Source organism: Lepus europaeus, chromosome 17 (genome assembly GCF_033115175.1).
Source record: "Lepus europaeus isolate LE1 chromosome 17, mLepTim1.pri, whole genome shotgun sequence".
Taxonomy (NCBI): Eukaryota; Metazoa; Chordata; class Mammalia; order Lagomorpha; family Leporidae; genus Lepus; species Lepus europaeus.
The window spans coordinates 66,206,168-66,233,352 of NC_084843.1; the positions used below are offsets into that span (position 1 = coordinate 66,206,168).

General features: G+C 46.4%; 1 protein-coding gene across 3 annotated transcripts in view; it reads right to left on the minus strand.

Annotated features, from left to right (window-relative positions):
• Positions 1-27,185, minus strand: part of KCNMA1 (potassium calcium-activated channel subfamily M alpha 1) — a 782,784-nt gene that overhangs the window by 247,397 nt on the left and 508,202 nt on the right. For all 3 annotated transcript variants that reach the window (XM_062214106.1, XM_062214104.1, XM_062214105.1), the window contains exon 6: positions 2,816-2,891. In XM_062214106.1, coding sequence (XP_062070090.1) covers positions 2,816-2,891 — 76 coding nt within the window. The remainder of the gene's footprint in view (positions 1-2,815; positions 2,892-27,185) is intronic.

Sequence of the window (27,185 nt, forward strand, 5' to 3'; positions counted from 1 at the left end):
TCTCTCTCTCTGTCTAACTCTGCCTGTCCAAAAAAAAAAAAAAAAAAAGAAGCACAGGGCTGACACACATGGCCCCTAAGGACTGTGTCTCCCACCTTGTGATTTCTGCAGACTTGGCTGGAAGTCAGCCTCCCCCTCTCTACCCGGCCAGTGCCCATCCCACAGCCTCACCGAGATGGCACCTGGTTTTCTCCAGGGCTTTATCTGAGACAGTCCTGCTCCTTGGAAAGATCCTTGGCAGCTGCAGAGCTCATGCTACTCCCGACACAATCACTCCCCGCCGTGCCTCACAGCCCTGGGCACCTGTCTCGTGCCAACCACACAGGCAGGCCCCTCGCCCCGTCCACCTGGGAACTCGTGGGCAGCAGAACACCATCTGCACGCCCACCTTGCTGCTGGCACAGTGAGCACTCACTTTGCCTTGCTGGATTGATTCAGTCACCTGTCTGTGACCCTAAGCAATGGAAGCTCAGAAAAATCCGAGTTCTGGGATTAAAATGAAAAGCATCCTCTGACAATCAGAGTTCAGTGCATAGTGGGGTGCTGGGAAAATGTGGTTGGGGGCTCAGATGGCAGGTGCCCCACCAGCCTGCCTCCTAGGAGTCTTCCCTAGGGCTGCTCACTCCCTGCTTCCGGCCATGATTCCACAGCTGCCTGTTCAGTTCTCTCCTTTCTACACTGTGAAAAGGAACCAGCCCTGATGGTGCAGTTACCAGGTACAGTGTTCACCAGGGATGCCAGAGCTGTTTCCTGCAAAGAAAGGAATCTTTTCCAAAGAACGGGAAACAGATGGGTGTCCTAGCAGAAGGTCAGAATTAGAGATCCAGTTGTCACATCACTCTCTGAAGTAGAGAGCCAGGGGGGACGTGAGGAGGCCAAGAAGACAGTTCTCTCCTCCCTATTCCTCAGGGTACTGGAACCTTCCAAAGTGCTGCTGTCAGAGAATGGAAGTCCCCCAAAGTATGAGGTAAACGTGGGGTGGAGGCCAGAGAGAGAGAGAGAGAGAGAGAGAGAAAGTGCGAGTGAGCCAACTAGGAAAAAAATGTATCTCTAAGGACAAGGCCCTATTCTGCCATCAAAAATACAGTGTAAAAGCTCCGTATTTAGCCTGGCAGTGAAGATGTCCATTAAGAATCCTGCATCCCATATCAGAGAACCTGGGTCTGACTCCAGCTCCACTCCTGGCGCCAGCTTCCTGCTAAAGAAGACCTGGGGAGGAAGAAGTGATTGCTCATGTAATTGGATTCCTGCCACCCACGGGGGAGAACTGCATTCCGTTCCCTGCTCCTGGCTTTAGCCCTGGTCCAGCTTCAGCATTCGCAGGCATTTGGGGAGTGAACAAGTGGACAGGAGTGCAAGCTCTCTCTGTCCAAATATAAATATAAATATAAATATTAAATACATATATCTCCTAATGGAGCAAACGTGATCCAGGCAAATACTGGGGACGCTAGCTTTGGTGATCATTGACATGTCAAGAGGAACAGGAGTCTACTGCTTGAAGAGCCACAAAAAGACAGAAATCAGAATGCGCACTGCTCCGAGGAAACAGGAAAAATAACTGCAGCCTCTACATGAATTTTGAAATCCATGCATTGTCCACAAACACTGCAAAGTATCCTCATGGTTGAAGAGTACTACTCATTAATAAACAGAAGATCGATACAGTATTACCACCAGGATAATGAAAAGTAAAGAGCGGTAGGACACCCTCATGCCACTGGATGCCAGTTTTCTGTTTAACACATGGCTGACAGAGGATTTTACCTTACAGCCCCATAGATGATTATCTGGGGAGAGGAAAGAGATTCAGATAATTAACAAACAACACTGGCACCCCAGGAGGAGAGCTGTAAACGGGCCAGGTTCAGGAGCAGGAGTTTAGCCTCGCATTACTGGGGAAGTTATGCTAAACCCAGGCCTTCCAAACGCAGGTATGTTCGTTATAAATCACCAAATACAGAGGTGTCCTGTTTTTAATCATGCAGCAAACACATGAAGGACAACCAGAGAGGAAACGGAACATTAGAAGCGAGCCTCTTCAAGTGCAATTTCCTAGAAGTTTACGAGCCCTACTTACTCTCCATTAGAGTCCGTCTAACCTCTCTTATGAGTGTATTTATCAAGGCAGCCTGGTTTCAGGCTCTGCAAACCGGCAGGTCATCAGGACGGAGCCCCTGGGGGCTCTTCCTCCCGTCCAGTTGTGTTTTCCAGATCAGAGTTCACAGAAGTGGCCGTGCTGCATTCGCAGGAGGTTCTTCCATCTTCCCCCAACAGGCAATTCGCAGAGCAGGCCCCCAGGGCTCTCCGGATATAAAGTGAACAACTAAAATGTACTTGGAAATGAAATGATTTTCTGTTTGCCGTATGAGGTTTGTGATTGCCTTTCAAAGAGCACTGCTTCTCTTGCCTTTACGACCACATTCAATTTCTTATTTAGTGATGTAATAAAGGGACGATTTAGCACCTGACCGCAGGACTTCCCAGTCCACAAGCAAATCTATGGCTCATGCATTGTGCACCGCTCTCCCAGTGATGCCGGGGCTCATCTCTGAGCAAGCCCAGCCAGTACCCAGGGACCAGCCACACATCCCCCCAAAACTGTCCATGCCCCCCAACATGTGCAGCTGTCGGTCAAGATTTCCCAGCCCTGCAGAGAACAGCAACAAAGCCATCTTGTGCGTTTTCCCTCCATCTCTGAGTGAGATCAATGCGCCTGAGATATAGCTACAATTCCGTTGGGATGGAAGCAAACACACCTGGTATTTATCGCCTGGGGACTGGGATGGGGAAGAGGGGAGAAAGCACATCTTACCTTGTTTTAAGAATATTCAGAAACTGCAAAATTTCTGAAAACTGTATCAGTCGGAGAGCTCTTAGGAACCTCAAACCTGGAAAGAGAAAGGAAGCGAGACGTGTTAGTTTCCACGTGTGGTTTCCATCTTTGCAGTCTGCCACCTGGCGCCCAGCTGCCTGGCTTTGGAGGGGCAGGCAGTTCTCGCAGGAGACAGAGGAGCCGGCACCTTGAGTACAGGGCTGCATGCTGATCTGTGGCGGATGTCAGCCCAGCTGCTAGACTGACTTCTGCATGGAAGGTGGCCTTCGGGAAGCGGGCGAGGGAAGGCCGGGGGGGGGGGGGGGAGGGGGGTCCGGGTTAGCCAGGCTTCCCATCTTCCATCTCCGGTTTAAAGTCACCGAGTTGTCTGGCAGGGTTTTTTCTCTCAAAACTACCAGGCTCTGTGATAGCACAGGGTAACCCTTGTGCCAAGAGCAGATTAAGAACAAATCGGATAACCTTACATCTTTGATGGATTTTTTTTTTATCTTTATCTTCAGCTCTGATAAAATGAAGACTATGCCCCCACAGCGTTGTCTGTTTTTTACAGGGTTCTGCATTTTCCTCCCAATCAATAAAAAAGAAAATTTGCAAATACTCAGATCAGTACGATATGACACGCTGCAATTTCAGGATTCAAAACTTAGATGGGGTCAGCACTGTGGCATAGTGGGTAAAGCTGCCGCCTGCAGTGCCAGCATCCCATATGGGCGCCGGTTTGAGTCCCAGCTGCTCCACTTCTGATGCAGATCCCTGCTACAGCCTGGGAAAGCAGTAGAAGATGGCCCAAGTCCTTGGGCCCCTGCAGCCACGTGGGAGATCCAGAAGAAGCTCCTGGCTCCTGGCTTCAGATTGGCACAGCTCTGGCTGTTGCGGCCAAATGTGGAGTGAACCAGTAGATGGAAGACCTCTCTCTCTCTCTCTCTCTCTCTCTCTCTCTCTCATTCTCTCTCTGTGTAACTCCAACTTTCAAATTAATAAATACATCTTTAAAAAAAAAAAAAACTTAGATAACTCTACTTTTACTCAACCTCAACATAAATGCCTGTGTTTGCTAAAGCAACCACCTGTCGTGAATGGAAGAGAAGTATTTCCCGATGGTAAAAGAGACAGAAGGAAAACATCATCAAGAATTTTTAAAATGCAAATTATTTCATGCCTTAATAGCCAGGAGTAAATGATGTTTCTGTTAAGGTCAAATTCATGACTCAAAAACCTCCTTAGTCAGTCGTGGGCATTAGTGCCTCAGTCATCATGCAGAATTATTTATAAAGATGCTGAACATTACAGCACTGAGACACACTGATTATTACACCCACTCCCAGGGAGATGTCTTTTGAATGTTTCCTGGAAGCATCTTCTTAATGGAGACTGGGCCAATGCAGTGCTAAACGCCAGGTGGAACTGAGTTGTCAGACAGCCTCGTGCCAGTGGGGAAGACTTTATTCCGCCCACAAGGGGAGGCAATAAAAGGAAGTCTGACACCCTGTGGTGGCAGAAGCCACAGGCACCCACCAGGAGCCCAGGGTAAGTCCTCCCTACTTCCTGCTGGGACAAGGCCTCCTCTAACGGCCTACAGTGGCACTGTTAGGTGGCAAGGAGCAAACATTTGATTGTAAAAGCAAAGGAGGAGGAGGGATATGACTCGAAAGGTGTATTTCTCATCTGAAAAGGAGTCTTTTCATAAACAGATTTTTGCATTAAAAAATTCACCCTCTACGCTAAACAATATTCATATAACTTTTATTAAACAAGAAGTTGCAGAGATGAGAAGGGAAGTTGACAAAATGGAAAAGGTTCCAGAGCCTAAACAGCTACAAACAAACTGATGAACGGCTGCCTTGCAGTGCTGAGAACTGAATTTCCTGCAGAGGGCAACGCTGGTGGGTCATCTCAGAAAGCAGAGGATGTAAGGAAACGGGAGGGGAAACGATGAAATTTCAAAGACGAGAAGTGGAGTGCAGATCACAGAGACACAACCAGTAAATGCATACCGCGTTCTCCCTGATCTGCGGTAACGGATAGAGCACCTGAAAGGTAACCTACGGAAGTGAGATGCACACTGTGAGAGGCAGTGACTTTGAACAGCCCTTGTCTCCATGGTTGAGGAACAGGTTTTCTTTTTGTCATTCTATTTGTTGAACTCTGTACTTAGTATAGGGCTAATCTGTGTGTAAAGTTAATTGAAATAGATCTTAGTAAAAAACAATAGTGGAAATAGGAGAGGGAGGAGGAAGAAGGGTGGGGGTGTGAGAGGGAGGGAGGGTAGGCTGGCAGAAATCACTATGTTCCTAAATTTGTATTATGAAATGCATGAAGTTTGTATACCTTAAGTAAAAGGTATCTGGGAAAAAATCAATACATAAAAGAATATGGAGTGTGCAAAGGGAAGCATAACACATAGGTCTTCAGCAACGGCAAGGACACAAGAGGAAAGACCTTCCCTGGCATGAATAAAGGCTGGAGGTTCAAAGGTAAAATGAATGACCTGTTCTTAGGGACCAATGCCAAGGATATCCGGCTTTCATGCTACCCTGTATTAATGCTGAGCAACAATTGGGCAACCCTCAGCTTCCAGAAAGAGTCTGACCCAAGATTTGTTTGCTCAGTCAGGTGGTGGCTTACAAGTAAAGACAGCAAAAACAAAGTTTCTTTCAAATATCCAAGATCTCCAAAAAATATATTGTTTGCTCAGCTTGTGCAAAATATTTTCTAAAGAGGCTTGCAAGACTCACTAAATCAGAATGGGTAGCAAGAGCTGGAATGTACAGACTCCACAACTGGCACTGAGCATACAGCCAAACCCAGACTGCCAATCTCACACCAGCATCGCTGTCATGTGTGGCTATGTGATAAAATAACACACCTAGAAACTTGAAATGGGAAGACTGGCAGCTGGCACCAAAACCTAGCCAAGAGTGAAAGGTACACATTATATATTAGTTACTCATGGTTTCATCCTGAAAATTCTGTGTGTGCATCATTTTTCTCATTTATAGAAGTTAAAGTCGAATACGAAGGACCTAAACTCCAAATTGGACTTTATTTTAAGTGATGGCATTTGCATCCTATATCATTTATTTGTAGCTTTCCCCCATTTTAGTGACATAAAAATTTAACAGGATCAAAAGTACAGTAGAGTAAAAACTTGGCTTTAATTGAGACACATGGAAATCAGGCTAGGATAAAACACGCCGAGGATGGAGGGCTCTGCAATCCACCTACAGGCCATCTGCAGATCTAGCTCTAAGCACCTTGGCAGAAGTAGAGAGATAGCCTCAGATTAACACTGTCTACCCAAAAAGGGAAAACAAACTGGTCCTCAGGTGTGGGAAATGCATCCCTTTCAAAGAGAGCCAGGCTTACACAGGACCAAGACTCTTCAGAGCTGAACAATGGTGAGCTCTGTTGATCTGTTTTGTACAGGTCGCTTTCAGAGCTTTGGCTTTCATCAACAGAAATGGGTGCATTCAGTTCTCCATGAATTAAAAATTCAGTCTAGGGGCCAGCATTGTGGGGCAGTGGGTTAAGCCGCGACCTGTAACACCGGCATCCAATATGAGGGCCAATTTCAGTCCCTGCTGCTCTACCTCTGATCCAGCTCCTAAAAATGCACCTGGGAAAACAGTGGAGGATGGCCCAAGTAGTTGAGCCCCTGCACCCACATGGGAGACCCAGAGAGAGAGTTCTGGCTTTGGCCTGGCCCAGCCCTAGCCATTAAAGTTATTCAGGGAGTGACTGACCAGCAGATGGAAGATTCTCTCTCTCCTCCCCCTTGCCCCTTTGTGTGTGTGTGTGTGTGTGTAAAACTTTGACTCTCAAAGATATATCTTTTAAAAGTCAGTCTCCACTTATGCTCAGGTCAAACCAAGATACCTGGAGAAGCAGAGGGTCTGAAGTATGCATCCCGCTCTCCGCCCTGGATCCTTGGCGATCCCTGCTCCACTGTCCCTCTATTCACATGGAGAAGATGTCCAAGTCCTTCCAATACCTGAAGCAAATCTCCTCTACTATGTCCTCTTGGATCTGATGGCCTTCTGCTTCTCCTGCTCTTACCTTCCCTTTAACCTGGGTACCTTCCTCAATGAGCCTTGACCACACAAGGATGGTTCTTCTGCACAGGCTGGGCTTAGCGCCTGAACCACTGCTTCCTTCCTCACCTACTTCACATTTTCACAAATGTCACTTTATCAGCCAGGCCGTCCCTGGCTACCCTACCTGGGGGTGTAGCTCCTCCCACAGCGCCCCTGAAACTCTCCAATCCTCTCCTCTGCAGAAAGCATGGCATCTCTGGGGCCGGCGCTGTGGCTCACTAGGTTAATTCTCCGCCTGTGGTGCCGGCATCCCATATGGGCTCCGGGTTCTAGTCCGGCTGCTCCTCTTCCAGTCCAGCTCTCTGCTGTGGCCCGGGAGTGCAGTGGAGGATGGCCCAAGTGCTTGGGCCCTGCACCAGCATGGAAAACCAGGAGAAGCACCTGGCTCTTGGCTTTAGATTGGTGCAGCGCGCCGGCCGTAGTGGCCATTTGGGGGGTGAACCAATGGAAGGAAGACCTTTCTCTCTGTCTCTCTCTCTCTCACTGTCTATAAGTCTACCTGTCAAATAAATAAATAGTAAAAGAAAAAAGAAAGCACAGCATCTCACTGATGCTATGCAGTTCCTGTCCCCCTGTCTGAGGCACCAGAGGGGCGGATGCCTGTCCATGGCTGTATTGCCAGTTGCTGATGTAGTATCTGGTATTTGTTCAAGCAGAATGAATGAACTGGGGCTTTGAGAAGGAATCAGGTGGTGGAGAGTAGACGGTTCGAGAATCTGCATTCAGATTTTTAAGACTATAGGTTGCTTACTAAGAGGGAAAGCCACGAGCTTTGAGGGGTGACCAGAGAGAGGTCAAGGCTGACACTCTCAGGAACCACACGCAGCCAAACTGGAGAAGAGCCTCAATCCATGGCCACTGCTGCTGCACCCAGAAAGGCCCAGGGAAGCAGAGACAACAATTCCGTGCCACATAAAGAGGGGTGAGAAAGGGTGAGGTGGGAAAGGACATTCCCGAGTGACACATTACTTGTCTTCCTGGCTTCATCACACTTTTTTCTTATTATTTACTCCACGAAAATCTCTGAAACAAAATGATCTAGGAAAACATAAAATGTCTACACCAAAGCTGTGAAGGAGAAAATCTAGGGGGCCAGCATTGTGGCATAAGGGGTCAAGCTGCCATCGGCAATGCCTGCAATGCTGGTTATATGGGTACCAGTTCGAGTCCCTGCTGCTCCACTTCTGATCCAGCTCCCTGCCAATGCACCTGGGAAAGCAGAGGAAGATGGCCCAAGTCCTTAGGCTCCTGTACCCATGGGGGAGATCCAGATGGATTTCCAGGCTCCTGGCTGAAGCCTTGCCCAGCCTCTGCCAATGCCACCATTTGGGGAGTGAACCAGTGGATAGACAATCTCTCTCTCTCTCTCTCTCTCTGTGTGTGTGTGTGTGTGTATGTCTCCCTCTCCCTCTGTCTCTATAATTCTGACTTCCAAATAAATAAAATAAATCTTTTAAAAAAATCTATCCATACCAGAAGCCATGAATCACCCCATCCCCAAAAAAGTACTTCTCCTAGACAGCTGTACAAGTATGCTCTTTCACACTCTTAAGATACAGAAAATCATCCTGTGGCTTACTCCACAAAGTCCACAACAGCTAGGGCTGGGCTAGGCTGAAGCCAGGAATGGGGAGCTCACTCCAGGTCTCCCCAGTCAGTGGCAGGGATGCAGCCACTTGCACCATCCCCTACTGCCTCCTGGCTATGCGTTAGTAGGAAGCTGGAATTGACAGTGGAGCAGGGACTTGAACCGAGCCCTTGAGCCCTCGAGATGTGAGAGGCAGGCATCCCCAGCAGCATCTTAATCACCAAGCCAAACGCCCATTCCAGGAACAGACACTGAAAATACGTTCACAGGGAACTCTCAAACACTCTTCACTCATGTAATTGATATTAAACATTTTATTAAAATTCTAAATTGTGCCATAACACCAAAGGAATGGACAGCTACTGAATTTATTATGAAATAAACATAAACCTAGCACCAAACACTGACCCTCAAAGTACCCCCCAAAATAGAAGATTCTAATATCACTAAAGTCATAAATGTAAAAATTCAATATTAAATATCAACATGCACAATTCATCAATGAACTGAAATACTAATGCAGTGTGTTCTGGTTAGCCATGGCAATGGAATACAGCAGTTAATCTCTGACACGTCTGGAAACCTCACTAAAGTGATATTAAAGGCAGAAACCAGGAAATCCCACAAGAACAAGGGAGAATAGAACTGGAGACTATAGCACCTAAGAGAACATGACAAAACGCTGGTAGATAAAATGTGGATATTCTGCTAGAGACTCACTTGGCAGAGCTAAGAAACCTGGTCTCATGTGCATATAATATGCATAGTAAAAAAAAAAAATACAAACATGCACTCAGCTCCCCACAGCCACAGGCTTTTCTACTTGTTTCACCCCAAATTGTAACCACTTTGTAAAAATTTCACCTGGAACATAACACAATTGTTTTCCTTGTCATTATTCCCTAATTGATGCAGTGCAACAACTATTTACAAGGCATTCATGTTATATGAGGAATTCTAAGTAACCTAGAGAGGATTTAAAGTACAGAGAGGGTATGCGTAGGTGATACACACCATGACTACGGCATTTTCCTGAAGAGACTGGAGCACCTACAGCTCTTGGCATCCTGGAACCAACCAGGGGACACCTATCTACCTATGCTTCCACATCAGTAAGTGAACATGAGATCTGTTTTGAGCCAGCAGATTCCAAAGGAGTTCCCTACAGAGAGAAGTTGGAGGGGGTGGTGGCTGGGAGACTACAGTGTAGAAGAAATCGACAGCCCAAGGGTGAAATGGTATGAGGACTCCTGGGGAGCGGGAGGTGGTACCAGTGACACTGGAATGTCACAGGAGCAGCCAGGACACAGCAGGAAGTGTGGGCGTGCCAACTGCAATACCCTGAGGGAACCTGTGACAACCAGAAGAAACTGGGGCAGTATATCCCCAGACAAGCTGCAATAAACAAAGATAGGGTGGGTGTTCCGGGCGGTGGTTACAATGCCACTCGGGACTTAGGAGTCCCAGCTCCACTTCCAACTCCAGGTTCCTGCTCATGTAAGCCCTGGGAGTCCAAAGATGATGGCCCAAGTATTTGGGTCCCTGCTACTCCCGCGGGAGATCCCAGTTGAGTTCCTGATGTTTAAGGACTCTGGAGAGTTAACCAGAGGATAGGAGCTCTGTCTGTCTCTTTCTCTCTCATTCTTTCAAATAAAATTTTAAAAAGCATTTTAAAAATAAACAAAGGCATCCACATATAAGCTAAGGGAAAATACCCAATTCCAAAGATGAGCACAAAATCAAGAACCACAAACCATTTCAGGAAAAGCAAGCTTTCCTTGAAGAAAGGTACGTACATTCCAGCAAACCTAACACTCTGCGATACAACATTAACAAATAAAATTGCTGCTTTTTTTTTTTTTAGAAAAAAATGATTCAGAAAAAAATTAACTGAAAAACATAAAAAGCTGTGAGAACCTCAACTAGTTACTTTAGAAATTCAAACTGTGAAACAAAATGTTCAAAGGGCAACCAAACAGAAGAGTAGACATAGCTCCTTAGCAAACTGGAGGGCGGGAGTGTCAATCAAAGGATCCTTCATTCAAAAAGATGAAAAGTACAAAAAAGAGAAACGGAAAACTAGGGGAAATTCTCAACCTCTACTTGACTCAGTTTCCAGGAAAAAATGAAGGAAATTGAGAAAAAACATTCAAAAACTATTTTAGGATAAGATTTCCTAGACCAAAACAATGATGCATATATACCCTCAGGACAGAATGGTCTGTTAAGTGTCCTGCAGACTGAATTTTTTTATTTTTATTTTTAAAGAGACCTAAATTCAGGGGCTGGCGCTCTGCACAGTAGGTTAATTCTCTACTTGCAGTGCCGGCATCCCATTTGGGTTACCTGTTCTAGTCCTGGCTGCTCCTCTTCCGATCCAGCTCTCTGCTATGGCCTGGGAAAGCAGTAGAAGATGGCCCAAGTGTCTGGGCCCCTGCACCCACGTAGGAAGCCTGGAAGAAGCTCCTGGCTTCGGATTGGCTTAGCTCTGGCCATTGAGGCCATCTGGGAGTGAACCAGTAGAAGGAAGACCTTTCTCTCTGTCTCTCCTTCTGTAACTCTACTTCTCAAATAAACAAATAAAATCTTAAAATAAAATAAAAGACCTAAATCCAGACATATCCTGTGAAACTTACTAAATCCCTCCAAAGCAATGTCATCATTTCCCTGGGTGGAGTGGATGCAAGAAATCCAAGGACATCTTCTTAATACTCAGGAGAAACTGTGTGGAACCAAGCACCATACATTAAGCTATCTGGAAGCAAAATAAATCTGAAAGAAGTGAGATGCCTTCAGAAGAGTGTGGGAAAAGATAAAAGTGACTGGTTGGCCTGGTTATTTTCTTAGCGAGTAAACAGTGTCATTGATCTGAGATGAAAACCTCGAGAACCCCACGAAGGAGGCGCGAAGGAGAGCGGGCAGGAGACGACTCGTCCTGTGTCCTAACAGAAAACAGAAAGGTTAAGGAGGTGTATGAAAAACTTGAGCATATTTGAAATTATAAATTCCAAATCTGAAAGCGAAAAAAAAAAAAACTAAAGGAGTTATCCAAGAAGGAAAAGAAAATGAATTTAATTCCTCCAACTACAGGGGGGAAAAGAATCAATGAAGAGGATATTGATTAGAATACAGACTTGCAACAGCAAAAAGGATCCAACTAAGCTTGCAATTACAACATTGACAGGGTAACCTCAGCACGTCCAAAGAGCATCAGATGGCTTAACACCCAACAAGAACAACAACTTCTAGATGTGTGCTGCTCATAAAACACTGTAAAATTAAAAAAAAAAAAAAAACCACATAGGAAAGTTAGAAATAAAAGGATGAGAAGTACATTCCATGAACGTGCTGACAAAAAGCAGCAAACAGAACAATACTGATATAAAATAAAGTGGCAGCTACTGTGACAAATTATAAAAGAAACAAGCAGTACTGTGTCATATTGATAGAGTAATCATCATGTTCCACCATGAACATGCAGCTGAAGAAACTCTAAACACCTAAGACTGTACCCAAAAAATAAATAAGGCAAAATGTGACACGGATGCATCAAATAACAAAAAATTGGTAATTCCACCTTCCCATGGAGGGCTCTAATGTTCATTTTTCAGAAATTAATTAGCTAAAATTAAACATAAATATAAGATATTTATGCATTAGTTCATCTTTTGGGATATATTCGTATCTCTAAACATCTGATTGAATGAACATATATATCTGTTACTGAGAAATCTAGAAACATGCACTCTCTAATAACAACCACCAAACAGCCAAAAAAACTTGACCATGACATTTGACCAAAAGAAACTGTATCAAATTCCAAATTGGAGAAATCCCCTCAGTCACATATAAATTAGCAATGGCCAGGGGCCAGCACTATGGTACAGTGGGCAAACCCACTCTGATGCTAACATCCCAGATGGGTGCCAGTTTGAGTCCTGGTTGCTCTACTTCTGGTCCAGCTCCTTGCTCATGGCCAGGGAAAGCAGTGCAAGATAACCCAAGTGATTGGGTCCCTGCAACCCACGTGGGAGACCTAGAAGAAGCTCCTGGCCCCTGGCTTTGACCTGGCCTAGCCTTGGTCATTCCATTGCAGCCACTTGGGGAGTAAACCAGTGGATGGAAGAGTGACACACTCTCTCTCTAACTCTGCTTTTCAAATAAATGAATAAATCTTTAAAAAGTAGCACTGCCATTGTGGAAAAAGTAAAGTGGTTTCTCAAAAATTTAACAAAAGAACTACTCTAAATTCAGCAATCCTACCGCTGAGTTTATATCCAAGGGAAAAGAAATCAGAACCCAAGAGGTGCCTGCACTCCCATGTTCACTGTAGTTTTATTCACGATGGCTAAGATATGGACTCATGGGAAGATACTGGTTGAAGGTCACAAAGTTTCAGTTAGGAGTACGTTGAAGAGCTCTCTTATACAGCATAATAACTATAGTTAATCACAATATATTGCATTCTTGGAAATGCCAAAAAATTTTAAAAACTACTGCAAATTAGACAAAAATATGGTAAACACTAGTTTATCCTATTTAACTGGCAATGTATTTAAGTTTTGCCGAGTGGAGATCACTCCACAACGAAACAGTCTTCTAATTTGGTGGTGGAATTATAAACCAATGAAGTCTTTCCAGGAAGTAATTTGGCATTACCAATCAAAGTAATTTCATTTCTCATGGGAATATAGCCTAACAAAATATGGGAAAATGCTACAGGAACAAAGATTCTCATTGCTAAACTATTCATTAACCAGAAAAATAGAAAGCAACTTAATATCTAAAATTAGGTCTTCTTGACTTCTTTATAGGACATTGTACATGTTCAGAAAAACGCAACAGTGAAAAAATTTATTCTATACTGTTAAGTTAATGAAGTAGGTATAGGGCCAGCTCTGTGGTGCAGCGGGTTAAAGCCCCGGCCTGCAGTGCCAGCATCCCATATGAGCACCTGTTCGAGTCCCAGCTGCTCCTCTTCCGATCCAGCTCCCTGCTATGGCCTGGGATAGCAGTAGAAGATGGCCCAAGTCCTTGGGCCCCTGCACCTATGTGGAAGACCTGGAAGAAGCTCCTGGCTCCTGGCTTCAGATCAGCTCAGCCCTGAGTTATTGTGAACCAGGATGGAAGACCTCTCTCTCTCTGGCTCTATCTCTCTCTGTAACTCTTTCAAATAAATAAAATAAATCTTTTTCTTTAAAAAAAGAAAAGTAGGGTATAAAAATTAGAGGAGTAGTTACCAGGAGCTGGAGAGAGAAGGGAAGGGGAATTGTCTCATATGTAGAGTTTCAGGTCTGCAAGATGAACATACTCTAGAGATGTGTTTCACAACATGCAAACATCCTTAACACTATGGAGGTTAAATTAGCTAAGATGCAAAGTTTTATGCTATGTGTTCTTTACCAAACATTTTTCTTTAAATAGCAAAGTGAAAACATCAGAAAAACAAAGATGGGTGTGGAATCATGGCTTGGCAGGTAAAGTTGCCACCTGGGACGCCAGCATCCTATGTGGGTGCCAGTTCAAAACCCAGCTGCTCCTCTTCCAATCCAACTCCCTACTAATGCTCCTGGGAGTGCAGAGCAAGCTATCCCAGGTGTTTGGACACCTGCACCCCCATGGGAGACCTGGATGAAGCTCCTGGTTTCTGCCTTCAGACCAGCGTACCTCCAGCCATTGCAGATATTCGGGGAGTGTGCCAGCAGATGGAAGATATTCTCTCTCTCTCTCTACTCTGCCCTTCATATAAATAAATATTTTTTTAATTTAAATGAAGTAATTTTTACAAAAGGAAGTAAAACATAAAGTGCATGTTCCTATGACAAAAACATAGGTATCTGAAAAATGAAAGTAGAAGAAAAGCATAAAATAGTGACAGTGGTTGTATTATTGAGGCAGAAATTTTGGATTTCTTTCATTTTCTCCAGTTTTCAAATTTTTCAGTTTATAATGTTTACATTAAAGTCCCTACATTTTACTTACAATTACTTCTTGCTGTAGTTACAAAGTCAGTGTCGAGTGAGGACTGGAACACAGGTTTTCTGACCCTAAGCTCTGCATCTACGCCCAAGATTCAGCCGCTGGGAAGGCCCCCCAGAGCTGTCCCAGAGGGTCATACTTGGTCCCCAGGGCCTCACACCAGCTGAGAACTGGCACCAGCTGGACAGAGGAAGGGAGTCAGGCGCCTCTCCCAGGCGGCGGTGCACTGCTGTAATCCCAGCGGAGATAAACAGGTCAATGGCAGATCATTCACAGTCCGGGGTTCCTACTGCCCCCTGCAAGATGACTCGGAAGATCTGAGCACGGGAGGTCCCCAGAGAGCACCATACAGGAGACAGGACAGCGAACACATCTCTGCCTGTGGCGGAAGACTGCCAGAGATTTCTGATTTCCTACCTTGCTTTCCTGGTCATTCCTTAATCTTTAAATCCAAAAGGCTAAAAGATTGCAACAAACCTCAGCCACTTTCAATCCCTGCACCTCCACACAAACCCTGGAGACCCATTATTCTGGGGGGCTCTGACAGGGTCATGGATCATCGTCGTCCATCCCTGCACCCGGGAGGGCGAGGGATCGAACTGAGGACCAGACTATCAGGATAGAGGGACATAAGCGGTGGGGGACTTCTTCAGAGGGGTCCCGTGTGATCTGCTGCCACTGTGGCCAGTCCCACCTCCAACCCCCTGCTGGGCACCGCTCCTCAGTCCCAGAACAGAGTGTTTCCCAGCAGGAGGGAGAGGACTGGTTTTCTTGCTCTCAGATGCTCCTGGATCTTTGTGCCGCCAGTCAGAATGCTTGTTCTGTGCTCTACGCACAGCTCCTGCTTGTCTGACCTTTCGCCATTTTTCCTCTGGGTAACTGCTCAGGCCACTAGGCTCCTCACCTTACCCCAGTCCTGGCTCCTGTTCTGGCAGATTTTCAACTGATTTTTTTTTTCTTTTTTTGACAGGTAGAGTTATAGACAGTGAGAGAGAGAGAGAGAAAGGTCTTCCTTCCATTGGTTCATTCCCCAAATGGCTGCCACGGCCAGCACTACGCCAATCCGAAGCCAGGAGCCAGTTGCCTCTTCCTGGTCTCCCACGCGGGTGCAGGAGCCCAAACACTTGGGCCATCCTCCACTGCCCTCCCGGGCCACAGCAGAGAGCTGGACTGCAAGAGGAGCAACCGGGACTAGAACCCGGCACCCATATGAGATGCCGGTGCCGCAGGCAGAGGATTAACCAAGTGAGCCACAGTGCCGGCCCCTCAACTGATGTTTTCAACCTGGGATAATCATCCATCCATTCGTTCCCTCATCCCTTCCCTCGTCTCATGCAAGCGTCCTGAGTGCTACACCTGTCACTCTCTGTGCTGGACCCTGAAGGGGCAGGGGAGAAGCTCCTACTTTAAGGATCTTCCATTGGAATAGAGAAGCCAGAAAGTAGAGGAACAATTTTGCAAAAGGAAACAAACACATCTTAGTGACTTTACCTCTTAATACCAGGGGACTTCACAGTTTGTACAAAATGGAATTTAAAGACCTTGGTTTCTGGTGCTAAATTTTTTTGAAATTCATGAATATCAGGCATCTTCAGAAAGCTCATGGAAAATGCATAATATGAAAAAATTATGCATGGCTTTCAAAATTTTGTGCACCAAAATTATCTTTTAATCCCATTTTCTATGAACTGTGTGAAGTCTCCTAATAGATGTGAAAGCACTTGCATGTCCCTTCTGCAGTGGCAGAATCATGGTCAAGAGCCCGCTGCCAGGCAGCCTGCTTCCCCCAGTGCCCCCAGCCCACCTGGCCTCAACACCATTTTCCAGAAAGCAGCCAACATGGTCTTTTCAAACACGGGCCAGATCATATCGCCTCCCCCGAAAAGCCACCATGCAGCTTCCTTCTAACAATACATTTCTGCTCCCTTATCGCGCCCTGGAAGGCTGGCCAGGACCCTGTTCACTACCACTCCCCCATCCTGACACCCTTCCCGCTGGTTCTCTGCTCTGAGAACATTCCCCAGGGTATCCTCCCTTCTGTGTCCTCTCTCTGGAACGTTCTTTCCCCAGGTCCCTGCACGGCTGGCTTCAGAAGTGTTCTTTGGCCACCCCATGACTCCCCCACCAAGAGCTTATACTTTATGGTGCTGATCACTATCTAAAAATCACCTGGTTGGCTTGTTGGGGTGTTTCCTCCCCGGTCCCCAGCAGAATGTCTGCTCTAGCTGAGCACACACCCCACTCACCACGGAGTCCAGAATGTTCCAGAACAGTGCCGACCAGCAGGTGGGAAACACTCACTGCTGCAAACGAGTGAGTGCACTCAGAAATCCTCTCCAAGGAAAAGGAAGAAAGGTGTTGGATACGCAGTGAAATCCATGGTTTTACTCAATCACCCCTTTTTCTCAGGAAACAGTCTCTTCTCTCCCATCATTCATGCTCCCCTCTCTGGCTGCTTCAACACTGGCCCTCAGCACGGCTAGATGTTACAGGGAAATGTAACAATGTGGCCAGCCTACTCTAACACTATAGGCACAGAGGCATGGATGTTTAGATTCCTAATATTTCAGCCGAAGGAAACCTCTTCTGCTGGTTCTAATGAAAATAATTGGCTAGCACCAACACATTGCCAGCTAACTGGGATTCTGCCATGCATACTTATATAATGCAGAGGTATTTGAGCTGTGACTATGGGTGTCAGGAGCCTAAGCTGGATTTCAAAGGGACTACACTTCATTCTAAAGAAGCTCCTGGTACCGCTAACCTTTCTGGAAATAAAAGCTATCCTTTCCTAGGTGCAGAAATGTAAATTTAAGTCATTTATATGAAACTCCCATACATTATGGATACCCAGATAAAACCAAATCCCAATTGGAAAGCAATGGAGAGAAGAAAAAAAATCCATCCAGATGAGTTTTCTTATGGTCTTTTCTAGGTAAGGAGAATGAAGCACCACTCAGGACAGGTGACACACACTCCCAAAGCCAGGAGTAAGGCAGGAGAAAGTAAACAGCAACTTTCAGCCGGCGCCACGGCTCACTAGGCTAATCCTACGCCTTGCGGCGCCGGCACATCGGGTTCTAGTCCCAGTCGGGGCACCGATCCTGTCCCGGTTGCCCCTCTTCCAGGCCAGCTCTCTGCTGTGGCCCGGGAGTGCAGTGGAGGATGGCCCAAGTCCTTGGGCCCTGCACCCGATGGGAGACCAGGAGAAGCACCTGGCTCCTGCCATCAGATCGGCATGGTGCGCCGTCCGCAGCAGCCACTGGAGGGTGAGCCAACAGCAAAAGGAAGACCTTTCTCTCTGTCTCTCTCTCACTGTCCACTCTGCCTGTCCAAAAAAAAAAAAAAAAAAAAAAACCAAAGTAAACAGCAACTGTGATGGGTCCACCGTAGCAATGTTATTGGTAGCTCCAAAAGCCTCTTCAGAAAGTACCAACTAGCTGGAAATCACTGCCATTGAATAAAGACAAAGTCGTCAGTTCCTGTGACTTATCAAACTTTCCCCACTATTTCTGAAATATATTGTTGAAGAGATAATGACATTCAGCAGCTCTGGGGATGGAGGCAGCTACACTCATCCAAATGCAGCACAAGATGTGTGCACAGCTGAGGAAAGTGAGTATGCCAAGCCAACAGGAGCAGAGGTGCTGGGTGCCTCTCCACTGGACACCTCCCTAAATCCAGGCCCAACCTGCACAGGCAGCATCTGGGAACACAGGACACTTTGTAGGGAGAAGAGCTGTGGCCAGCAGGGACCTTACCCCAAGAGGTGCAAACCCGGCAGCAAGACACCAGGGACTGCCAGAAGTTCTCCGGTTCCTCTTTCTCAGAAGCAGCGGGCCCGGACTTCACCCGGTAGCCCTTATGGAACAGGTCCCCCAGGGACTTCTTGCGGCGCCTGGTGGGTGTGTAAGCCTCCGTGTGGCTGTTGATGGGGGGGTGATGGTACACCAGAATCTTACTGGGGATCATGGTGGAGGCAGAGAGATGGGCTGGGCTTTAGGCTCCTCTCAGTCCACTTCTTGTACCAGCTGATGGCCAGGAAGGACCCAGAGCTGCACCCAGGTCCTCCTGCCCTGCACACTGGCTTCCAGCATGTAGGTCCTGGAGGAGCAAAATGACCCCTCCTCTCTCTGCCACCAGCACCACTTGTAAGATCCCCACACATGCTCTGGGCACCAGATACAAGCAGCCACGTCAGAAAGGAGGTCGAGAGGGGAGGGGGAACCATGTGATCCGTTATGTCCTACAAGCTGATCCAACAGCTTCATTCTGGAAATTACCATGTAAGCTCCTTTGGACATGTTTTAGGGGGGTGGAAAGAGCAAAAAAAAACCTATAATCCCGCAAATCAGACAGTACAGAACAGAGTGTGAGAGAGGGCCCATTGAGCCATGTTTTTGAGTTCTGTGATCCTGCTTCACAACTGAGGGTTCACAGGGAGGACTCCCTCAGAGGATGTGATGCCCAATGAGAGCGAGCCACTGCATGGCCCCATTCCTCCTGGCCTGCCTCCCACTGCCAACCTAACCCCAACATGCAAATCCTCTGCTAACCCAGCTGACCTGAAGCAGAGGGGACACCAGGCTTTCCAGGGGGAGGTGGGAGGGGATACTCTCATCAGAGGTCCCCACCTCCCCCCACCCCCACTCCCTGGGCCTCCAGACCTCCGCGTCTACTCCCACGTTCAACCCCAGCCCCAGCTGTGTCTCTGCCACAGACTAAACCATGCCTCCCTCCCCACATCTCAGTGTTGAAACCCTAACTCCAATGGAGTGATACCTTAAGATGAAGCCTCTGAGAAGTAGCCAGGTTAGGCAAAGTTATAAAGGTAAGGCTTTCGTGAATGCATTAGTGTCCTTTTAAGAAGAGATGCCAAGCGGCTGTACCTTTCTCTCCCTCTCTCTCTTGCTATGTGAGGATACAGTAAGAAGGCAGCCGTCTGTAATCCCAAAAGCGAGCCCTACCAGAATCTAACTGTGCTGATATTCCGATCTAGAACTTCCAGTATCCAGAACAAACAGAAAACATCCCTCTGTGGTTCAAGCCCAAGTTCATGGTGCTTTATTTTGGCAGCCCAAAAAGCTAACTAAGATAGTCTCCATCCCCAGAGTCCTGAGTGCTAACAGAAATATAGCCAGGACAGGCCGGTGCCTCGGCTCACTAGGCTAATCCTCCGCCTGTGGCACCGGCACCCTGGATTCTAGTCCCGGTCAGGGCGCGGATTCTGTCCCAGTTGCTCCTCTTCCAGTCCAGCTCTCTGCTGTGGCCCGGGAGGGCAGTGGAGGATGGCCCAAGTGCTTGGGACCTGCACCCACATGGGAGACCAGGAGAAGCACCTGGCTCCTGGCTTCGGATAAGCGTGATGCGCCGGCCGCAGCGCGCCGGCCATTGGAAGGTGAACCAACGGTAAAGGAAGACCTTTCTCTCTGTCTCTCTCTCTCTTACTATCCACTCTGCCTGTCAAAAAAAAAAAAAAAAAGGCTAATCCTCCGCCTGTGGCACCGGCACCCTGGATTCTAGTCCCGGTCAGGGCGCGGATTCTGTCCCAGTTGCTCCTCTTCCAGGCCAGCTCTCTGCTGTGGCCCAGGAGGGCAGTGGAGGATGGCCCAAGTGCTTAGGCCCTGCACCCGCATGGGAAACCAGGAGAAGCACCTGGCTCCTGGCTTCAGATTAGCGCAGTGCGCCAGCCACACTGCGCCAGCTGCAGTGGCCATTGTGGGGTGAACCAACGGAAAAAGGAAGATATTTCTCTCTGTCTCTGTCTCACTGTCCACTCTGCCTGTCAAAAGAAAGAAAGAAAGAAATACAGCCAGGACAGAGAGAGGGCAAGCATTGAAAATGTAAAGTAAGGAATACCCACATTCAAGAAGTTGTTACTCAAGGCTCCCCATAATTCTGCTCCCACACAGTTTTGCAGCCCTCTAAGAAAACTAAAATTATTAGGTAGAATTTTCAGGGAACAACTTATTTCTTAATGCATTAGTTCATCTATGCAACTATGATGTATGGAGCATCTACCATGTGTCAAGTATTGTGCCCGTGTTAACAGGAACAATACAAGTCCAGCCATGCATGAAGTTATAATCTATAGGGCAGAGAAGCAATATAAGGCATGCTATCATCAATTAGTAATTTGGGTAAAGTGCTACAAAGGAAAATCACAAGTAGTTGTTCGAGTGTGTGTGGATGTGTGTGCTACGTCAGTGTGTGTCTGGATGGATATGCATCTGCAAGATGTTGTGAGTGTGTGTCAGAAGGGGCTTCACATTAATTCTGAATCTTACTGGCTGAACACCAGGACAGCAGGTGAAAAGGGTGATGGCAACTTTTAGGAAACAGCATGAGAAATACGCTGATGAGGGAAGAAAATGCCCTGCTCCCACCTAAAAAGGAACTCAAGGTGCTTAAAATGAAGTTACCAGTGGGAAATTGACTTTTTAATTCCAAAGTCCACCTGTAAATGACAGACATTATACAGCCACAAAGAGGATAATAAAAAAAAACCAGTATGAACAATATTATGTCTACAAATTTGACAGCCAGATAAAGTGCACAAATTCCTTAAAAATATAATTTTCTTAAACAGACACAAGAAGAGATAGAAAATTTTCAGAGCCATTTATCTGTTAGAGAAACTGAAAGTTGATTTAAAGCATTCTCACAAAGAAATTTCCACACTCCTATGGTTGCTACTGGAAAATTCTACCAAAATTAATGGACAAAATACCAATATGTAACAAACTTTTTCAGAGATTAGAGAGGGAAAGTTCCCAGCTTGTTTTATGATGCCAGTATACCCACAACACCAAAACCTGATAAGGGAATTACAACAAAAAAATTACATGACAATATATTTCATCAACAGTGATCCTTTAAAAAATTTTATTTATTTATTTATTTATTTATTTATTTGAAATACAGATACACAGAGGCAGAGAGAGAGAGAGAGGTCTTCCACCCACTGGTTCACTCCCCAATTGACCGCAACAGCCAGAGCTGCGCTGATCCAAAGCCAGGAGCCAGAAGCTTCCTCCAGGTCTCCCACGTGGGTGGGGGCCCAAGGACTTGGGCCTTCTTCTACTGCTTTCCCAGGCCACAGCAGAGAGCTGGATTGGAAGTAGAACAGCTGGGACTTGAACTGGCACCCATATGGGATGCTGGCACTACTGGCAGTGGCTTTACCTGCGACGACACAGCACAAGCCCCAACAATAATCCTTAAAAACATACTGGTAAAATGAATCCAGTGGCACATAAAAAGAATAATTCAACATGGCCAAGGAAGTAAAGTTTATCCCAGGAATAAAAGATTGGTTTACCAGATGAAAACCCATTAATTTAATTCATACTGTTAGGTAGGAAGTCAGATATGAGCTTATGTGTGTGTGACAAAGGCCAGCATACGTATCTTCATCTCAAAGTCATCCCGATAATGTTTCAGGGGCAGCCCAGTATCTTCATCCTGCCCTGCCCCCTCCTACCCGATAACCTGCTAGGTGGGGGTCCCTGCCCCTTCTACCTGGTAACCTTCCAGATGCAGCCCAGCATCTGCATTTCAAACACCCTTCTCTGGATCCTAATTCTCCAGGGGGTCTTGCTCACCCTCCCTCTAAACTCAGGACTGGCAGGCACGAGCTAGGCTTCCTCCTGTCTGATACCTTCAGGGGAAAACTTAGATAGGAGATTCTTAATATTTACATCCATAAAATCCTTTGTTTCGGGAGGAGATGTGTGAAGACAAAGACCCATCTCCTTAAAAACCCCTGGCCCCAACCAGACTGGGCTCTCAGCCCTCTGCCTCTCCGCTGAGCCGCCCGCCTGGCCTGCCCAGGTGTACTCTCTCCACTCAACCATGTAACCCCGCTCTCCCCTCCCAGTCCGAGCGACTGGGCACTCTCCCTCAGGTTCTGTCTGGAGAGGTGCCCATCTGTTCTTAGGGATGTCCCTTCCCTAATAGACCTTGCTATTTTACCTCCCACTACTCTCTGTCTCACGCCTGAATTCTTTCTTGAGTGAAGACAAGAACCCTGTCATTCTCCGGTAACAATATCATTGACAAGAAAAAAATTTACAAAACCATTTCAATTGATATAAAAAAACTGACAAACTTACAATATCCACTTTCTGATAAAAATTCTAAAGCTGCAGTACGTTACCATAGTGTTATTGTTTTAAAGAAATACAAGTTTATTAGTGAAACAGAAAGCCCAGAAGTAAATTCACATATATCATATATGAGGGGTCTTCAAAAAATTCATGGAAAATGCATGTTATGAAAAAGCTATGCCTAGGGCTGGCTCCATGGCTCAGTAGGTTAATTCTCCGCCTGCAGTGCCAGCATCCCATATGAGTGCCAGTTCTAGTACTGGCTGCTCCTCTTTCAATTCAGCTCTCTGCTGTAGCTTGAGAAAGCAGTGGAAGATGGCCAAGTCTTTGAGCCCCTGCACCTGCATGGGAGACCTGGAAGAAGCACCTGGCTCCTGGCTTCGGATCAGCGCAACTCCAGCTGTTGCGGCCATTGGGGAGTGAACCAATGGACAGAAGACCTTTCTCTCTCTCTCTCTCTCTCTCTCTCTCTCTCTCTTTCTCTGTAATTCTACCTCTCAAATAAATAAATTAAAAAAAAAACTTTTAAAAAAAAGAAAAAGCTATACCTGGGTTTCAAATTTTTTTATACCAAAATAAAGTTACATTTTAATTTCTATTTTCTCCAAACTTTTGGAAGTTCCCTCACACGGTCATTTAAATTGCCACCAAGCACTAGTAGAATTCAGTGAGGAAAAAAAAAAAGTTTTTTCAACAAATGGTGTTTGGACAAACAGATATCTACAAAGGTGAAGAAAGACATCTCAGCTCTCACCTAGCATTGCATACAAAACCAGTGTGAGAGGACCCCAGGCTGAAATGTAAAGGCCAAGTGTAAAGCCTCCAAGAGAAGAACAGGAGAGAGTGCCAGGAGGACACTGAAGCAGGGCGAACATTTCCAAGAAAACCACTCACTATAAAAAAAATGCTCAGAAATTAAATGTCCTTGGAATTAAGAACTTCTCAGGAAGACAATTAATGAGATTAAAAGATAAACCACAGATTGGGAGACAAGATGTGCAGGACACTTACATGACAAAGCTTGCAAAAATGCAAATTAACCCTACTATGAGATACCTCCAGAAACCCATTCCAATGGTAAAATTAAAGATGACAATACCATGTGCTGATGAGGAAGCAAAGTAGCTGGTGCCCTCACACATGGCTGATAGCCGTATAAAATATCACATTTGCTTTGGATAACGGGCAATTATCCTATGACCCAGGAATTCAGTTCCAAAGTATGTACCCAACAAAAATCAAAGTCTACAAAATTGGTTGTGCAAGAATACTCATATCAGCTTTATTTCAAATAACTGAAGTCAGAAACCACCTAAGTGACCACCAGTAACTGATTTGCTAAACAAATTATGGGACATCCCTATAAAGGAACAGTGTTAGCAATAAATAGTAACAAACTTGTTCAAAAGTAAAACACAAAATAACAACCATGAATCTCAAAAGCCTTCTTTTGAGTGGAAGTGTTGTAGGCTGGCATATAGGATAGAACTGATTAGGCTTGTGAGCTGGAAGACCACGCCTTTACCATGCCCCTCTGGGGCCTCATGCCCCTACCTGGCCACACCTGTGTGCTCACTGGCCAATCAAGCTAATTAACCTCTCCCCTTTGGAAGTGGATTAAAGGCTTGGGACATGGTGGGCTCAGCCCTTTTTCTGTGGCCTTTTGCCATCGTGGGCCTGTGCTATCCTGTGCCTCCAGGGTGTGTGGCCTCCAAGCCACCCGCCCCCTGCTTCCTGGCTTGCGAGCTCCTCTACGTGGCTGGCTCCTGGTACTCGGTATGAACCCAGATTTTTCTCTTTCTCTTAGACAAGGCCCTCACTCTTCTATGCATTTCTCCCACTGAATAAAAAGCTTAAAACTTATCATGCTGCCTCGTTCATTTATGCCGGTATTCAGAATTCTTCTCTGAATATTAGGCAAGAACCCACACAGGCTTATTAATATTGGGAATTTATTAATAAGCACATGGCGATATCAAATGGCGCCCCATATTCCAATATCAAAAGGAACAGGACAGAAAGGAGAATACGGCACGTGGGCCCATTTACAAGACGTTCAAGAGCAGAAAAAACAGTCCATAGGGAGAGGAAGCAAGACAATGACTTGCTATGGTCAAGGGCAGAAGGAAGACACTGACTAGGGATGAACACAAAGAAACTTTGCAGAGTAATGGAGACGCTCTCTATGTCAGTATGTGCAACAGAACACTACTCAGTGTGCACACATCTGCCGACACTCACCTGACTGCATCCTTGAGATCCATGCATCCATCACATGCATGAGGGCATCTCAAATCATTCACAGGAAACCATAATTAAAATGCAAGCTTATTTTGGTACAGGAGATTTTGAATTCACATAAAGTTTTTTTCATAATATGCATTTTCCATGATTTTTTTTTTTAATTTTATAAGAGACAGAGAGAAACCTCTCCCACCCCCACTAGCTTGCTACCCAAATGCCCCCTGACAGCTGGGGCTGGGCTGAGCCTGAGAGTACAAGCTGGGAATTTAATCCTGGTCTTCCAGTCAAGGTGCAGAGACCCAATTCCTTGAGCCATCATTGTCCTCCACCTCTACCCCTGTGCCCCAGAAGCTAAAGAGAGCAGCTGGAGGCAGGCATCCAGCCGGGACATGGGCATTTTAATCTCTAAGCCCAATGGCCGACCCACTATTAACACTTTGAAGACACCTCACAAAGAGATTTCAAAAAAACTTTGCACTAACATAAACTTCCCTTTTTATTCCATTTTCTACAGACTTGGTGAAGTACCCTCATACAATATGCCCCATTAAAAACCTGAGATGGGGCAGGCATTTGCCACAGCGGTCAAGCTGCCACTTTGGATGCATGCATCCCATATCTGAGTGCCTGAGTTTGAGTTCTGACTTTGCTTTCAGTTCAAGCTTTCCTGCTAACGCTCACCCTGGGAAGTTGCAAGAAGTTAGGTCCCTGCCACCCACACGGCAGACCTGGCTTTACTTCCTGGCTCCTAGCTTCAGTCTGGATGTTATAGGTAGTTGGGGAGTGAAGCAGGGGATAAGATATCTCTCTCTCCCCTGCCGTGCAAATAAATAAACAATGTTTTAAAAATACAAATTTATACCAAATCACACTTGTATCCTCAGTATGCCTAACCCAGCATATGGCTCATAGTAATAAGAAGCATTTGTTCAACACTGACTGTGTGCCAAGGACCACTGTAACTGTTACAGGTGCATTGGTTTGTTCCTTATGGCAAACCTATGAGTCAGGTTACTGTTACTATTCCCATTGTGCTGTTGGAGAGGGAGAGAGAAGGAGAGAGATGAATGAGAGAGAATCACTTTCATCCACTGGTTCACTCCCCAAATGACTACAATAGCCAGGGCTGGGCTAAGCTGAAACCAGGAATGAGGAACTCCATCTGGGCCTTCCACATGGTAGGGACCCAACTACTTGGGCCCTCATCTCCTGCCTCCCTGGTGCAGTAGCAGCAAGTTGGCTCAGAAGCAAAGGAAAGGTTCAAACTCAGTAACTGTGATAGGGGGTGAGGGTGTCTCAGGCAATGGCTTAGCCTGCTGCACCACATTGCCTGCTTGCATTCTTAAACAAATCCCAGTCCTGTGGAGCAGCTGACATTTCGCTCCTGTATTCAGCTGAGATAGGAAGGATGACTAACTGTATCACTTTATCTTAGGGAAGACTCCTCACCCCCATCCCATGCTAGCCCTCTTCCCTTACTTGTTCGCTGATGCCTATAACCTACATAATTCCCCCTGTACCTGCAGAAGCACTACATAGAAAGGCCTGGGCTCCTGGAGTCAGACAGAAGGGAACTGGAATCCTGCCTCCACTCCTGATGCATGGTGAGAACTAGAGCTGGCTCTGGGAAACCTGCCACCTGCTACCACAGGTAAAACCACGAGGATAAAAATCATACCTCTAAGGGGTGTGACAGTTCTTTGTAGGTGTCAGCCTGATGGATTGAGGGATACCTAGGGAGCTGGGAAGGCATCCCTCCTAAGTGTGTCTGTGAGGGTGCTTCCAGGGGAGATCAGCTGAACACAAGGAGGAAGACCCCTTCTGCCCATGCAGTCAGCTGGGACCCTGGATAGAACCAAAAATACACAGAAAGGACCAATTCTCCACCCCTCTCCTCTGCCCTTGGGTATCAGAACTCCAGGCTCTCCATCTTTCTTTAAGGTTTATTTATTTAATTGAAAGGTAGAGAAAGAGGGGGAGAGAGAGAGAGAGAGAGAGCGAGCATCCACCTGCTTGTTCACATCCCGAATGGCCACAATGGCTGGGAATGGGCCAAAGCCAGGAGCCAGGAGCCTCTTCTGGGTCTCCCATACGGCTGCAGGGGCCTAAGCACTTGGGCCATATTTCACTACTTTCTCAGGCACGTGAGCAGGGAGCTGGATCAGAAGTGGAGTTGTCGGGGCTCGAATCAGTGCCCATATGGGATGTCGGCACTGCAGGCAGAGGCTTTACCCACTCTCCATCCTTTTGAGCCCAGGGCTTGCACTCAGCCCCTCTTTCTTGGGTTTAATAGACTGGTGTCTAGTAAAATGCCCATCTCCGTGGGAGTCATTTAT